General features: G+C 48.8%; 2 protein-coding genes across 2 annotated transcripts; both read right to left on the bottom strand.

Moving 5' to 3' along the window:
* Nucleotides 1-575: 575 nt before the first annotated feature.
* LOC307239346 (BRD4-interacting chromatin-remodeling complex-associated protein) lies at nucleotides 576-9,838 on the bottom strand (the record flags this gene model as incomplete). Its single annotated transcript, XM_080012705.1, has 14 exons — nucleotides 576-776; nucleotides 1,161-1,921; nucleotides 2,500-2,602; nucleotides 3,132-3,226; nucleotides 3,549-3,697; nucleotides 4,391-4,480; nucleotides 5,003-5,079; nucleotides 5,543-5,595; nucleotides 6,008-6,506; nucleotides 6,666-6,911; nucleotides 7,279-8,838; nucleotides 9,312-9,377; nucleotides 9,525-9,567; nucleotides 9,798-9,838. 14 exons carry the CDS (start codon nucleotides 9,836-9,838, stop codon nucleotides 576-578), a joined length of 3,984 nt encoding a protein of 1,327 aa, XP_079868831.1.
* Nucleotides 9,839-12,305: 2,467 nt separating this feature from the next.
* On the bottom strand, nucleotides 12,306-15,974 carry LOC307238979 (enhancer of rudimentary homolog). The gene is made up of 4 exons (XM_080012149.1): nucleotides 15,900-15,974; nucleotides 14,780-14,867; nucleotides 13,549-13,669; nucleotides 12,306-12,574 (listed from the first exon to the last, which is right to left on the bottom strand). Exons 1-4 carry the CDS (start codon nucleotides 15,900-15,902, stop codon nucleotides 12,472-12,474), a joined length of 315 nt encoding a protein of 104 aa, XP_079868275.1. The 5' UTR covers nucleotides 15,903-15,974; the 3' UTR covers nucleotides 12,306-12,471.
* Between the last annotated feature and the right edge of the window lie 631 nt (nucleotides 15,975-16,605).

Below are 16,605 nucleotides of genomic sequence, written 5' to 3' on the forward strand. Positions count from 1 at the left end.
ATCGCCCGACGCGGCGCCAAACGGTCCCGTCCGTCACCGAGAGTGCGGCTCCGTTCCCACGGACGACACGGTGAGGCCTAACAACGAGATGGTCCTGTCGCCGCGTGGACGGCGCGGCGGTGGCTCCGCAAGACGAGCTGCGTTCGAGTCAACTCTGAAAATCGTGCTGCGTTTCAGAGAAGCCGGAAAACTGTAAAACGTACCAAACACGACTACACTGGACCCCGTGTATTGCTGCCTGCAGCTATATTTATTATTATTATTATTATTATTATTATTATTACGATTATTATTATTATTGCTAAATGTTAAAATGCCGACATCGTCTTGGTCTCTTCAAACACCACAATAAAAACAAAAAGGAAAGTACGTAAGTACATCCAACGACTCCAGTGCATGGATTTGGGGTTTAGGGGGGATTTGGTGTATTCGGGGGGGCGGGGGGCGGGGAGGGGGGGGGGGGTTGCTGGTGTTTTCAGGATGAAGCAGAATCACAAATTCTTTGGGGTTTAAACTCGACAAAGCTTAGAAATAAATAAATAAATAAATAAATAAATAAGGATCCCGCGGGAATCTCAGACGCTATAAATAAAACACTTGAAACACTCATTGAGCTCAAACAGAAACTCCATGTACTGTATGAGCTCCATGTACTGTATGAGCTCCATGAGCTCCATGTACTGTATGAGCTCCATGTACTGTATGAGCTCCATGTACTGTATGAGCTCCATGTACTGTATGAGCTCCATGTACTGTATGAGCTCCATGCAGCTCGTCTTAAAGACACGTCAGATTGGCACAGATTATCAAAATAAATACCTCGGGGGGAGTTGGCACGGAGCGACGGAGAAAGGTTCACATTGTAACGGAATCTTATTAAAAAACTATTGTATAATCTCAGTCTACGCCACACGTGTGTTTCCTCACTAGTAAATACTCTATGTGCTGATGATGGGTCTCAACTACCACGGCACAGCAAAGCTCCTACTCAATAGATTCAACTTTGTTCTTTTTCCACGAACATCAACATCAAAATGAAGTTTCTAAAACCCGGCGGAGGCGGAGGCGGAGGCCGTCGTCTCCAATGCGTCTAATTTCACTGCCTCCAACCTCGACGGGCGCTTGACTCCGCCTCCGTCTGTCGGGATGGATTACCTCACCGGCTTCCCCCCCACCAGGCCTGTGACGGCGTGGTCCAGCGGGGGCCCCGCCGGGGCACGGCCGGGGGCCGCGGGGGGCCCCTGCAGCCGCTGCAGCTCCAGGATGCTGTCGATGGCGCTCTGCAGGTGCTGGCTGAGCACGGCGTCGTCCTGGCGGGGCGGGGGCGGCGGCGGGCTGCCGCGGCGCTTGCTCCAGGGCGGAGGCGGAGGCGGGGGCGGAGTCTCCGCCCGGCAGCGTTTGGCTTGGGGCGCGGCGGGGGCGCCCCCCGGGGACGGGGCAAGGCGGTCGGACAGCGGCTCGGGCGGAGAGACGGGACCATGGGGTTTTATTATTTGGGGGTCGGGGACGGTCTGTGCTTCGGGGGTCCGGTCCCTCCCTCCGTTGGAGGCCTCCTCGCCGTGCTGGGCAGGGCCGCCCGCTGGGGGCCCCGCGGAGCCGCCGCCGTTGGTCAGCCGCCCGGCGTGGTCCCTCCGGCGGCCCGGGTCGCCGGACGAGTGGCGGACCACCTTGCGGGAGCCGGACTCGTGCTTGATGGTGAGCCGCAGGGCCCCGCCCCGCGAGCTGGAGCGGTACGTCCTGAGGCCGGGGGGCCGGTCCGACAGCCTGGTCCAGGCCGGCGGGGGGGACGGGCTGGCCGAGGGGTGGGCGGAGCTAGAGGAGCCGGGGTGGGCGGGACCAGAGGAACTGGGGTGGGCGGGGCCAGATGAGCAGGCGGCGTGGGGGGAAGACGCTGAAGTGGACAGAGCCGCCAGGAAGGATTCTGAAATGAGAAGAAAACCTTCAATTAAATGTGAACGTAGTGACGTAGTGTTCCCTCCTGCCTCCCTCCCTCCTGAGTCTTTTAGAGTCTTTTAGAGTCTTTCAGGGTCTTTTAGAGTCTTTAATGTCTTTTAGGGTCTTTTAGAGTCTTTTAGAGTCTTTCAGGGTCTTTTAGAGTCTTTAAGAGTCTTTTAATGTCTTTTAGGGTCTTTTAGGGTCTTTTAATGTCTTTTAGGGTCTTTTAGGGTCTTTTAGGGTATTTTAGGGTCGTAGAGTCTTTTAGGGTCTTTTGGAGTATTTTAGAGTATTTTAGAGTCTTTTAGGATCTCTTAGAGTCTTATCATGTCTTTTAGGGTATTTTAGGGTCTTTTGGAGTCTTTTAGAGTCTTTTAGGGTCTCTTAGAGTCTTATCATGTCTTTTAGGGTATTTTAGGGTCTTTTGGAGTCTTTTAGAGTCTTTTAGGGTCTTTTGGAGTATTTCAGGGTCTTTTAGGGTCTCGGGAAGCAGAACTCAACCCTGCAGCCTCAGATCAACACAGACATGGATCCATTGATCCTGGGATGGTTGTGATGACTGACCCGGGTCTCTGCGGGCTTTCCTGCGCTCCTCCCCCAGCGTGAAGCGCTCGGCCTGGAGGAACAGACGCTCCAGCATCACCATCTCCGCCGAGGGAATCTCCTGCTGAGGGAAGAAAATGCAGCTTTGAAATGTCCTGTTCCACATGAAGTTGTCAACGTTTACGTTCAGATAATGATGTTCAGGACGCTATTTACTTTTTAAGTGAATAATAAGCCTGAAATTCTAAATGTACCTCTCTATAAGTTGTGAATAAGTGAAAGAATATATTTAGATTTTATAGATATAAATATTATATTATAGATTTAAGGATATTTCAGACTCAGAAGTTTCCCTCTTCCTCAAGTGATTTCAGCTTTCATTGAACTTACGTTTCACACTTGAAGGACCCAGCCTCTAAAACCAGAACAGAGAGGAGGAAGAGGAAGAGGATGAGGAAGATGAGGAGGAGGAGGAGAAGGAGGAGGAGGAAGATGAGGAGGAGGAGGAGGAGAAGGAGGAGGAAGAGGAGGAACTAGAGGATGATGAAGAAGAAGAATGGGGGGGGGAGTGGAAGAAGAAGAGGAGGAAGAGGAGGAAATGGAGGAGGAAGTGGAAGAGGAGGATGAGGGGGAGGAGGAAGAGGAGGAGGCACCTGTGTTTCTGCGAGCAGCAGCTGTCTGTACTTGTTCACCATGTCCTTGGTTCGTTTGAGCAGGAAACGCGACACGGAGTCAAACTCCTCGTCCACTGTCACAAGTAAACACCACAAGCGGTTCAAAATCATGAGCATGGAAAGATGTTTTGTTGTATTTATGTATCACTATTATATTTATTCATGGTCTCAGAATGTCATTTTGAGCATCTAGAGGTTTTATTCTGGAGCAAATGTGTTAAATATCATATTTTCATATAATATAATATATTATAAGCTTGGAGGGAATTTTAGTACCGGACAACACTTGATACAAAGAAGTTTGTATCATTAATTTATTTACAAAATACATTTCCCTGAATTGTCAACATTTTAAGAGTGTTTCGGGTCCTGGAGCCGAGTACAGTGACCGCCCACCTGAGTGGAAGTGGTCCTGAGTGGGCGTGGCTCCGCTGCAGGTGTGGTACGGCAGCAGACGCCGCGCTGCGTCCTCCAGAGACCAGAAGCCGCTCTGCGTGCACGGGTCCTGGACCCAGTCCTGGTCCTGGACCAGCCGGGTCTGGAACCTGAGGACACAGGCTCAGGTGAGTTTATACAATAGATGGATGGATGGGTAGACAGACAGACAGACAGACAGACAGACAGACAGACAGGTAGTTAGATGGATAGATAGACTCATAGCTGCAGGGCTTTGCTCCCATTCAGACACGAGAGCGTCAGTGAGGTCAGAGGTCAGGTTCTGATGTGGGGCGATGGGGTGATGGGGCGTGGCTGGCAGTCGTCGTCGCAATTGACCCCTAAGGTGGTGAATGATGTTCAACGGGGTTCAGGTCCGGGCTCCTTGCACAGCTGAGTCAGGAAAGCGTTTCTTTATGGGCCTCGCTTTGTGTCATGCTGAAACAGGAAAGGGCCATCCCCAAACCGCTGCCGCAAACTTGGGAGTGCATACAGCGAGATTTCCCTTCGCCCGGCAGAGCCTAAACCACGAAAAACAGCCCCCGACCGCTTTTACTCCACTGCCACACTTCACAGTTGGCACCATGCGCTCAGGCAGGAAGTGTCCTCCTGGCATCCGCCAAAACCCAGAGCGGTCCATCAGACGCCAGATGGTGAAGCGTGATTCATCACTCCCGAATCCATCCCGAATGGCTCCCGAATCCATCCCGAATGGCGTTTTACACCAGTCCAGGCGACGCTTGCCACGGCGCACGGTGATCTTGGGTTTGCGTGGTGCCGCAAACCCGGTTCATGACGCTCACAAGGAGCGGTCCTTGTGCTGACCTTGCTTCTGGGGGCCGCTTGGAACCCGCTGGGGAGCACCGCGACTGAGGCCCCGGCGCCGGGCCGTCCTGGAAGCGGGTGTGGCGGACCGCTGCGTGGTTGAGCCGCGAAGTTTCCACTTCACGACAACAGAACCCAGGGTTGAGCGGGGCAGAAATTTCACAAAAGGTGGCGTCCTATGACAAGCACAGGCCGACGCCCAGTCACTGAGCTCTTCAACTGCAGGTGTTTATCTAAGGAGGTGGTAGGCTGTGGCTGGGTTAGATGCACCTGTTGGTAATGGCTGTGGCTGGAATAGCAATGGATGCAAGGGGGATGTCTTGGGACTATGCCGTGTAGATAGATATTTCATTCATCCCCGGAGGGAAATTGCAGTGTTACATCAGCTCACATCAAAACAATAGGCAATAATAATAATAATAATAATAATAATAATAATAATAATAATAAAAATTAAAAATAAAATAGTAAAAAATATATATATTCATAAAGATAATAATAATAATAATAATAATAATAATAAAGTAATAAGCTTGAATGAGCATTTTAATGTGTGTATTTGCTGCTATCGCTCAGAGGGATCCTCCTACCGGTGTCTCCTCACGGCGGGGGTCAGCTTCTCCTCTATTCTCTGCTCCATCCTCTGCTCCTCCTCTCCTCTGACCGGCTGCCGTGACGACCACATGTCGGGGGACAATGGTGACGGATGAAAACTGGGAGGCTGGTTTTAAAATCAAACAATCAAACATCTGATATGTGATATAAAAATGTGTGTACTAATATTTTTTGAATGCGTTTTATGTCACTTATGTTCATCCTAGAGATGAGGGTTTGTCTAAATGATTCATTTTTCATTCATCGCCTGGAAGACTGCAAAGTGTAAATCACATTCAAGATGAATCACACTATTTTCACATTCATTTAATATAGAATGAAGATTTGAGTCTCCGTCCGTGTAGCTGCAGTCATCGAGCTGGAGTGACTGACTGGTGAGTCCTACGTCACTAATTCATCCTGAATTAACTGGGGTGAAATAATAATTTGGCTGTGAGTCTCCCTCCATCTCTCTTCCCGTCTCTCTCTCTCTCTCTCTCTCTCTCTCTCTCTCTCTCTCTCTCTCTCTCTCTCACCTTGGTGCCCGGCTGCTGGTGTGGAGGAGCCATGGACGGCCCCAGAACGAGTGCTAGGGGAGGAGGCGGGGGGAGGATGTCCTGGGGGGTCAGGGAGGACGACGGGGGGAGGACAAGAGGGAATACCTCACCCTCCATGACTGAGGGAGCTGCTGGCTCTGAGGATTATATATATATATATATATATATACATATATATATATATATGTATATATATATATATATATATATAGATGGGTAGATAGACAGACAGATACATAAATAGACAGACAGATAGGTAGGTAGATGGACGGACAGACAGATGGATAGATTAGTAAATAGGTGGGTGGGCAGGCGTGCAGGTAGATAGATAGGTAGGTAGATGGATAAATGGATAAATATTTTCGGAAGTAAACACAGGCCAGCACACCCGGGACAGTTCTGGGTTATTGTGCTTAAAACGTTCCGTCCTTCATTCAGACTCACCATGTTCCTCGTCCTGTGCGATGGGGAGGTCTTCTCCTCCAGGGGACAGACTGGTGGACTCCGCCAGAGGACCAGAGACGCTGCCCACTAGAGGTGAGGGACTGCTGTACACTGAAGACGGGGCCTGGACCTGGACCAAGTGGCGGGCCTGGTCCTGGTTCTGGGGTGCTGGCATCTGCACCTCCTGGTCCTCGGGAGCCCGTAGGGCCTGTAGGACCTGGACCTGAACCTGGAGCTGGTGGTGGACCTGGCGCTGGGTCGGAGGCTGGGACCCTGCGGGGGTCCCTGGTTCCCCTGTGGGGGAGAAGCTGGCGGCGTCCTGGACGGGGGAAGAGGGAGAGCGAAGGGGCGTGGCCTCGGGGGAGGAGGGCAGGGGAGACGCCTCCGCCGACCGGTCCACGATCGCAGCGAGGGCGTCATCCGGACCGACGGAAGAACCGACCTGGACCTGGACCCGGACCTGGAGCTCTGTCTCATCGGCCGGGGGGGACCGCAGGGACTCCAAGGACGCCACCGGAAGAGTTTCCACCAGAAGATCAGACGGATGAAGAGGAGAGCGAAGTGCTTGCTGTGAAATGTACAGTATAAATATATTTTATCTGATACATATTATTGGACATTTGAGTGAAACCCTGAGGACGTATGACCGTTCCCGCACCTGTTGCAGTTGCATAAAGCCCTGGTCGGCAGCCAGGGCGGGGTCCGCCTCCTGCGCCCTCTGGGCCAGGTCTGCTGCTGAGGGCACGAGGAGCTTGGGCAAATCCGGAGCCGGGTCCGGAGCCGGGTCCTGGACCAGAGGCGGCTCCGGCGGTGTCCGGAGGACCGGCACCATGGAGGGAGAGGGGGAAGGGAGCCCCCTGGTGGTCGGCTGTACGGAGACATTCTGGAGGACCGGACCGTAGGACTGCACGGAGACAAAAGAAGCTCAAAAGTCGTGCAAACACACTCGAAGTGAGCATATAAAGAAAGATTTATATCCTTGGAGGTCACAATTATTACATAATCACCTGATCGGCGTTAATTAAGTGTCAGTGACACTCTCTACAATTACGTTTCAATCCATTTGAGGGGAAATTTAAACCTAAAATGTTGGAATAGGTAGACATGTGTTATTACATTATTATGAGCTTATATTATGATAGTGGCGTGAAACAAACAAAAAGAGAATTTAACTTTTAATCGCAATTATTTGTATAAAAACCAAAAGGTTATAGTCGTGCCAGCCCGGGTGTAAAACCTCATTGACGCAGCTCCACCTGGTGCTTCCTCACCTGAGGGAGTTGGTGAAAAGTCTCTTCTGAGCTGGGTCTCTCTTCAGGGACGGTCCTTTCGGGGAGCAGCACCACCGAGGCCTGCTGGAGGCTCAGCCCTCCCTCCGTCACCCCAGCCTGAGCGCCCTGGGTCTGGGGCGGGAAGGGAAGCCCCTGTACCACCTGGGGCCCATTGAGGATGGAGATGGAAGTCAGGTCTGGGGGCAGCACCCCGGAACTGTTGATCAGAGTGATGTGGTGGTTCCCCAGGGCGGGACTGTGGACCAGGGTGGCCCGTTGGCCCTGCCCTCCCGGGGTGTAGGTCCCGGCAATCTGCGCCGGCACCTGGAAGACAGTAGGGGGCGCCGACTGCAGCTGCAGTGGCCCGGACACCACGGTGGCCTGGCGGAGCGCGAGCTGCCCTGTAGGGGTGGTGAAGACCGGGCTGAAGTTGAGCTGTCGGTGCGGTACGGTGAGGATCTGGGGGCCGTCGACGAGCTGCCCTGCAGAGGGGGTCACGCTGTGGATGGAGGACCCCTGGTGGCCGGGGGGGAACAGCGACCGAGCGGCGCTGATGGGCTGGGAGATGGTGACGGGGCACTGGCCCGGAAGAAGGAACTGGTTCTGCCCTTGGAAGAGTCCCTGAGGCTGCAGCATGAAGGAGCCGCCCTGGTTGACCAGTTGCAGGCTGACAGGCTTGGGGAGTTGCTGGGTTGCCTGGGGCTGCGGGGGAGCGGGTTTGGGGCCCGCGGGCTGGGACAGCAGGATGTTCTGCGAAGGGGTCCCGGGAATAAACGTCAGACCCGGTGAAGGTTTCTGGCCGGAGGGCTTGGGGCTGATTTGAACCAATCTAGGTTGGATGCTGATGGGCAGTTTGGGCTGAATGGGGAGGGGGGCTCTCTGCAGGAGGATGCTGGGTGGTGCTGCCGTCGTCCTCAGTGTGGGGGTGATGAGGGAGCGGCCCGTCAGGCTGGGCACCGCCTTGTGGATGATCATGCTGGAGCCCTGGGCCGGGCTCAGGGAGAAGGACGTCTCCGGAGGCGCAGCGGGAAACACGCTACCGGGCAGGAGACCCATCAGCTGCGGGGGAGCGGCCGGTTTAAGAGAGGGGCATCCGGGGCCGATGGCCAGCAGGGAGGGCTGGGGGGGCTCCACCGCCGCCTGGGTGTCCCGGGGCAGCGCCGGGGCCACGGGCAGAGTCACTGGTTTGGGGAGGAAGGGTACGGCGGCTGTGGGCAGGAGGGGAGCAGGGGAGTACAGGGACAAGGTTTCGCCGGGCTGGGCCAGACCCGCCTCCAGGGCCATGGTCTGCTCCGTGATGTCGGCCTCCTGGAGGCTCTGCTGCAGGATGTCGCAGGTCACCCCTTCCTCCCCCTTCTCTTCCTCCCCCTTCTCTTCCTCCGCCGTCCCTCCGCCCTCCCCCTTGCATCCCGTCTCCACAGGCCCCGCCGGCTCTACCTGCAGGTCGTCTCCGCCCTCCGGTGAGGACAGGAGCGCCTCCTCCAGGAAGGAGAGGTCCACGCACCCCGGCGGGGGCGTGTCGGGGGAGTTCCTGTCGACTCCCAGTAGGGAGACGGGGCTCTGGGGGGAGGGGACGGGGGGGTGGGGTGAGGCAGCAGAGGGGGAGTAAAAACAGAGGGGAGTCATCTAATTAGCACGAGTTAACAGGAAGGAGTTACAAGCACGGATGCGGAGTAAATCGCTCTCGGGATGTGTGTGTATGTGTGTTTGCGTGTGTGTGTGTGTGTGTTTGTGTGTGTGTGTGTGTGTGTTTATTTGTGCAATTGTGTAAGATGCATTTACACACAGGCATTACAGATTTTACAGCCTGTGTAGAAATGTGGTTAGTTGATGGGATGTGTGTGTGTGTGTGTGTGTGTGTGTGTGTGTGTGTGTGTGTGTGTGTGTGTGTGTGTGTGTGTGTGTGCGTGTGTGTGCGCGTGTGTGTGTGTGTGTGCGTGTGTGTGTGTGTGTGCGTGTGTGTGTGTGTGTGTGTGAGCGTGTGTGTGTGTGCGTGTGTGTGTTGTGGTGGGACACTGATACCAGACACTCACCGGGGCGTCTGTGAAGAGGGAGTGCTCCCCGGAGGAGGAGCTGATGAGCAGGTCTTCAGTCTGCAGCTGGTGGGACGGAGACGTCAAAAAGCTCACGTTAAAAAGAGAAAAACCCTAAACCCGGGGCGTTCAAAGTCAGCGTTGCTCATTCCCGGGTGCGCGGTTTGGACTATTGATCGGCTACAAGGATCGCTCGGAGACTTGTTTTGTTACCTCATTGGTCCCGTGGAGAAAGTCATTCAGGGCTTGCGGGTCACTGTGGGGGAAAGACGGAGTGGGAATCGTTTTGTAGGCGGGGGTTTTAGAATTCCTCCAGCCAAGGCTACGACAACAGCGGGGTCGGGGTACAGTAACGGCAACAGTGCAGCAGTGATGCGCCGTGCGTGTGACTGCGCACACGTGATGTTTAACGGTTACACTGTTTTTCGGTCCTTACAGAACGGAAACAGAAATCTGATCTCGTATATATTTGTAAAGATGACTCACCACAAAACATCAAGTAGGCAAGTCCCATCTTCATCCTCCATGTCAACTGGAAGGTGCGACACGGCACATGAGTGTCTATCTACCTATTATTTTACCAATATGAATGAGTATATACAGTATATATACAGTGTATATATATATATACTTATATATACATAAATAAAATGGAGCTTATTCCTCATTCTTGTTCAATACTTGACATGGTCCTATGGTCTAGCACCACGTGCGCCCACCTCATTTGCGGGAGGCCCCATGCAGAGCGGTCGGGCTGAGTTCTGGCTCTGGCCTCATGGGAGGTCCTGGCCGGGCTTCGGGGGCCGGAGGGGGACCGGTGCCGGGCCGGGGCGGCGGGACCGGGGCGGCTCGCCTCCTGGCCGGGGCATCACGGGGGTCTTAGAGGAGGCCGGGAGGAGGGGGAGGGTGGGCGAGGCGGGGGGGCCCGGGGTCACTGGAGGCTGCGGGCGGAGGACAAAACACATTTCAGTTCCACAAGAGGAGGGGGGGGGACATAAGATCAATATGTGATGTATGTGGGTTTAATTATGGGATGGGGTGGGGTGGGGTGGGGTGGGGTGGGGGTTTATATCCGGACAAAATCGCAATCCCTGCCAAAAATTGAATGGAATTTCTGACCCTTATTGATTATGCCAGAGGGCTGGAGAGTGGGTGAGGCAGATGTGCACAGATGTGCACAGATGTGGGCAGGCTGATGGCTCCCAGCAGCCTCCTCATGGCGGAGGCGTTAAGAAAAAAAACAACAAAAAAAACCCCAGAAATTATGGGATGTGAAAGCCTCACGATGCAGCCAATTACAATAACACGGCGAGCCTGCTCAATTTTCTAGGGGAGGCGGTTTAAAGAAAAATAAATAAATTTAAAAAAAAAAAAAACTACCGACAAGACGAAGCAGACCAACCTCCTTCCTTCTTCGACCCCACTCCTATTTTGTTTACACGCCGAGCGCCGCAGTAACGCGCAGGTTCCGCATCGCACAGTGCGGTGCGTGTTCCCGGGATGGAGGTGGAGGAGGAGGAGGTGGAGGAGGAGGAGGAGGAGGAGGGGGGCGGCGCACGTACTCACGCACGGTTCCCAAATATTACCTAGGTTAGATAAGGTGAATGGGAGTAGATCTAAAAATAAGGATCCAAACGATGCTGCATGGCTGGGGGGGGGGGGGGGGTGGAGGAGGGAGGAGGAGGAGGAGGGGGGGAAGGAGGTGGAGGAGGGAGGAGGTTTGGATCATTATATTTAGATCTGAGGGTTTTCCTTTTTTTTTTTTTCCTCTGGAGGGGACCAGCCGGACGGGAGGACGGACGCCCGCCCACCCGGCCCGGTCCGCGGTAACAAAAGACGCGCGCCCCCGCGGTGGGTCCCGGAGCCCGAGCCGCGGACCGACGGAAAAACTCACCCGCGTCTTTGTGCCTTATTGTCCCGTCAGGCCGCCGCAGCATCGATCCCCGCTCGGTGTCTTTTCAGATGCTAAGAGGAGGGAGGCTGGGGTGGGGGGCGGTGGGGGCGATGGGAACACAAAGGTGGAGGCTGAGAGGGAGGAGGAGGAGGAGGAGGAAGGAGGGAGGGAGGAAGGAGGGAGGGAGGGAGGAGGGAGACGGAGCGGAGCCTGATCTCAGCTGCCTGATGCCCCGCAGCTGCGTGCGGTGCGCTGCTGCTCGGGGCGGTGTGCGGTGGGAGACCGCAAAGAAACTGGAAAATAACAATAATGATAATATTCTCATGAAGATATGTCAAATGTCTGCTAAACTATCCGACCGAATAGAAATTAAATACATAATTCTTAAAAATACTTTAAAAAAGGGTAATTTGGGAAAAGGAAGAAGTTCCTATTTTTTATATTCTCATTTAAATATATCAAATATATTAAAATGTCCGTCTGAATGGATGAATTGAGAGAAATAAAAAACCCCGAAAAATAAAATGTAATATTCTCATTAAAATATACCAAATATCAATTAAAATATCGGCCCGTGGGATCATTAATAATATTTTCATTGAAATACATCAAATATATATTCAAATAACCAGACAGCAGGATGATTTGGCTAAAATTAAAACGAATGTAAAAAAAAAAATATATATATATATATATTTTCAAATATATCAACCTATCACTCCATAGGATGGTTTTGGGAAAAAAATACGCTATTTCAAATTCTCATTTGAATATAGCAAAATATATTGAAATATCCTGTGGTAATGATTGGCATTGCTCAGATTTAGGAAGAAAAAAAAAAAGCCTCCTGAGAAGATCCAATATTCTTTCCACGTCCAATACTTAATCAATTATGCAAGACTTATTGAGTGAAAAATGCAAATTGTTAGGAAAGCACAGTGTTAGGTTGGATTCTGTTCTTCTGAATTAATCCCTTTATTCAAAATCATATTTAACACCAATCATGGTTGTAATGAAATGAAAGTACATGGAATAATCAGGAAGTATTTGGAAAATTGTGGTAAAATTCATAAGAAAAAACACTGTCAGGACACTTTAAGCAAAGGCAAATCTTTATTCAGTACCTGGATATTGTAATACAAAAAAAACAAACATGCCCCAAATGTGAAACGGCACAAACATGTGACATATAGTTAAAAATAAAAATAAAAAGAAGGATTTACACCACGATTCAAGCCCTTTGCCTTCTCCCCCAGCAGCTCCTCTTCACTTCCCCGCCTGCTGGGCCTGGCGGCGGAGCAGCACGTAGATCTTCTCCTTGATCCAGTCCTTGTTGTAGGGCTGGTATGTCTGCGTGTCCACTCGGTACCTGAACAGATGAGATAAGACTTCATTAATCCCTGGAGGGAAATTCAAGCTTTACAACAACAACAACAACAAAAAAAAACAACAACAGTGCAGCCAAGAAAGTTAAAACGAGATAAGAAATAACGCATAACAGTATGAGCTGCGTATCAATGTGATACAGTCTCCAGGGGCACTTATTAGAGATAAGATAAAATAAAATAGTACATTATCGATCCCCGTGGGAGAAATTCTGGCGTTGCAGCAGCTCAGTGGGAACATGAAGTACAGAGCAAAGTATACTGTATGTTCTAAATTCAAAATAAAAAAACCAATAAACAGCTCAATAAAGTAAGATCTCATCAGTAAGAAAGTGATAATAAACAGTAAGAAAGTGATAATAAACTGCTCAGGGATATACAGTGTTGTTTCAGTGAAATGGAAAATGGAACAGGATCGAGAATAAAGAGGAGAGCAACGCAGCGCTGGAATAAGAAATAAAGTTAAAGCAGCGTGTGTATTAATAATTGTTGGTTAAGTGGCCAAGAGGTATAGAGATTTTTTTTTTGATGTCCAATTCCAATTCCAAACAGTGTGTGTGTGTATTTTTTTTATTTTTATTTTTTAAATGTATTTCATAAAAAGTGAGTTAAGTTTTAACATGAACGTGCCTCTGTCTGGCTTTAAAAAACAAACAAAAACAAAAATTTGACAAAAATAAAATTACAGGATACATTTACATGTCAGTTTTATTTGACACTGAAGGGATATCATACTACTACTACTACTACTACTACAACAACACTACTCCTTCTACTACTACTACTACTACTACTAATAATAATAATAATAATAATAATTTGAAAGATTTATATATAAAGATTTCTCTTTTATTCTTTTTACTCAGCCACCAGACTTGTTTATTTTACTGTTATACATTTGGGGTCTTTACTTCACATGCACTATTCACATATTTCCCACCAACGTGCCGGGACTTACACCAAACAGCTGAGGTCGGCCAGGTCATCGATAAAGTCGAACAGCTGACTGATGTCGTACGTTATCGATGGGCTGTTGGGGTTCATCCTCTTCAAATGCTCCTCGTACATCTTACACACACCTGTGCGGGAAGCAGACGGGAAGATCACGGTGGAGCTGGAACATGGCCTTTTTATGTGTAAGATAATTGAGGAAATTAGTCTTTCAAACTCGCTCAGGTTAACAGTGTGGGCATATGAGCAAGACACAAGAAAGACAAAGTGTAGCAGCTAAACATTAAACCCTGAACCCTTGGTGCTTTATTATAATTGGAGAATAAATGTGCATATTGTATTACACTGTTGTGGATGATGTGTACCCTGGTTAATTTAGCACGGCTGGAATATGCCGTTGGTGTAGATTTCCATCAGCCATCCTTTGGAACAATGCCTTAGTGTAGATTCACCAAAAAAGTAGATTTAACTAGTACACATGTCGACTGAGAAATGAACCGTCATATTCCAAAGGACGGTAATACTAATATGAGTCAGGATGACACAGTGATTCACTGTTACAAACTGAAATCTACCTTTTCAGCTGAGCTTGAATCTACTACTGATTCTGATGCATAAGATCACATTAAAACATCCCAAAATGTTCCGCCGATACGACGTGTGCAGATGAGTTCACTAAACGAGCGCCTGGGTGTCTTGTCTTTTTCATCTTTTGTCACCAACAGAAGGTTACGATCGAGGCCTCTTTTCTGTGGAATCAGAATTTGTTTATTTTGCCGAGTACATTTGCACGTACAAGTCATTTGTCGTGGTAAAGATTGGCGCATTGCTGTACGAAGAAATGATCAGTCTGAAAAAATAAAACAAGAATAGCCAATGTACAAAAATATCCAAATTTTGAAAGAAAAATAGCCAATTAAAAATCCAAATGTACAAAAAAGGTGATACCATGTACAGGATAGGTTTAGTTAAAAGGCAATAGCTGGCGGCAGTGTGGTCGCTCATACAGTTAAGCATGCATATAAATTAAATTAAATTAAAATATAGGTGATGCACTGTACAAATGAGTAAATGTGAATACAATACCACAGAGATGGATATCAATGAGCGGGTAGGTATAAGTTATTACGATGGTATTTAATAAATTATTGCAACATCTACAGTGTTATTAAAATATATTACACATCAGGTCATCCTCAGGTGACTGTCCACAGAGGCTCAGGTGTGGCCTCTCTTACCTTCCATGCACTCGTTGACTGACTCATAGTCGGCATACGTCCTTCCCTCGGGCCTCTTCGTCGGCTGCACCAACAGGATAGTGTGAGACTGCAAGTACAACACAGAAGGAAGGAACATTCCATTACTTAGACTGTGTATGCACGCTGTCTGCAGTTGTCAGAGAGCATGTTAAGACCTTTTGTATAGGAGTGTAAAAAGGCCGTTAAAATCCTCCATCTTGACTTGCAGCATGTCTCGCCGAAGTAACCGGGACAGAGCGCTGATTGGCTAGTCCGCGGCGAACGTGATGATTGGCCAGTGAGCTCAGGCGTAAAAACAAACAAACAAAATCCGTGCTCGGAACTGGTAGTTTGCAACTTCAGTGTCGCATATACGGGTAGGAAATTTGTGTGTCCGTCTCTCAGACTTTGTGAAACTCCCACTGTCTAAAATATTCCCGCACAAATTTTGATTACCCATCGACAAAATATTTCTACAACTACAAATACTTTTCACACATGTGCAAATTATATTTGTGTTCACAAAACTTTTTCACACGTGCACAAAGGGTTTCTACAGCTGCAAAACTTTATTACACATCCACAAATTATTTCACAAGCTCAAAATATTAATGACCATTATTTGATTCCACAGTATTGGGTTCAGTGGTGGATTTAGGATTTTATAACATCAGAAGTGGACTCAGCTTGACAAAAATAAATATACTGACAAATCAGGCCCAATGTTTATGCTGAAATGAAGACCTCATACATTCACACGTAACACTACCCAGTCATTTTGAAGGCCTAATGCTTGTAATAGACTGAATGTAGGACTTTTGAGGGACCCGCCGACACGGTGGTATGCGTGATATTGGCTTCGATTGGTGAGGTTCGTTTGGAGTTAAATTTAAGATTTCCTCCCAGATTCATCGAATGACACTGTGTGCGTGGTGAGCAGCATATCAGTCAGTGCTAGCATTAGCGAGCTTTGCTAACCGGATGTAAACATGGCTAACAAACAATTTGAATTCAGGTTTCTGCGGAAAGAAAATATTCACCGAGCAATCGTAGGAACGCCGTGTTTTCGAAAGCCTGAAAAAAATAAACCTCTGTAGTCGTTACGCCACTGGGAACTTACCATTGTTTATAGTGGTTTTTTTTCTGCTTTTTGAGGATCCTCGCTTCTTCAATGACCGAGGAGATGACCTTCGACACCGGAAGAATAACGTCTTAGCCCCGCCCCCAACACCGCCGACGTCAAAAGGCGTTAAAATATTATTATAATAAAAATTATAATACAACACAAACAAACAAAACAAACTTTTTTAACACGATGATTTACAAAAATAATCCAATAAAAAACAGAAGATAATAAATACGAGACGGAACAAAACAGACCACAAAAATCCATAAAACAAGCGAGATACGTCGATATAATTGTCAAGATTCGATTTTAAAGGCATTTTTTAATTTAAGTTTGAATTTTTGAAAGCTTTGACAAACTATCCGTTTAATTCAAATTTGCCATTCAACCTATAATGGGTTACTTATGCATACGATATTTCCCAAATAAAAATTGGAAAATAATAAATAGTGACGAAGCGATTTAAAATGCCATAAAACCAATAGATCGACGTTTATCCACAATTATTCAGGAAAAAAAGCATTTTCTCTGTCGTAAAATGTCATTAGTTTCCATTCTTTCTGATCAATTTTCTTCGGGGGTCTTTTTGTGTTATAGCTATATTATATTATACGTATGATAATATCACTTCAAAAGATCACGGCTGGACTCAAATTAACATCCATGTTAAAAATTCAAGTAAAATAAAATAAAAATAAAA

This window comes from Zeus faber (genome assembly GCF_960531495.2).
Source record: "Zeus faber genome assembly, chromosome: 13".
NCBI classification, from domain to species: domain Eukaryota; kingdom Metazoa; phylum Chordata; class Actinopteri; order Zeiformes; family Zeidae; genus Zeus; species Zeus faber.

Excerpts from the sequence above, each read along its gene's own strand:
- LOC307238979 (XM_080012149.1), bottom strand. Across the intron at positions 13,670-14,779 it reads AGTCAACGAGTGCATGGAAG|GTGTGTGTAAGATGTACGAG; the intron begins GTAAGAGAGGCC and ends CTTCCCGCACAG. Across the intron at positions 12,575-13,548 it reads GCCGACCTCAGCTGTTTGGT|GTACCGAGTGGACACGCAGA; the intron begins GTAAGTCCCGGC and ends TCATCTGTTCAG.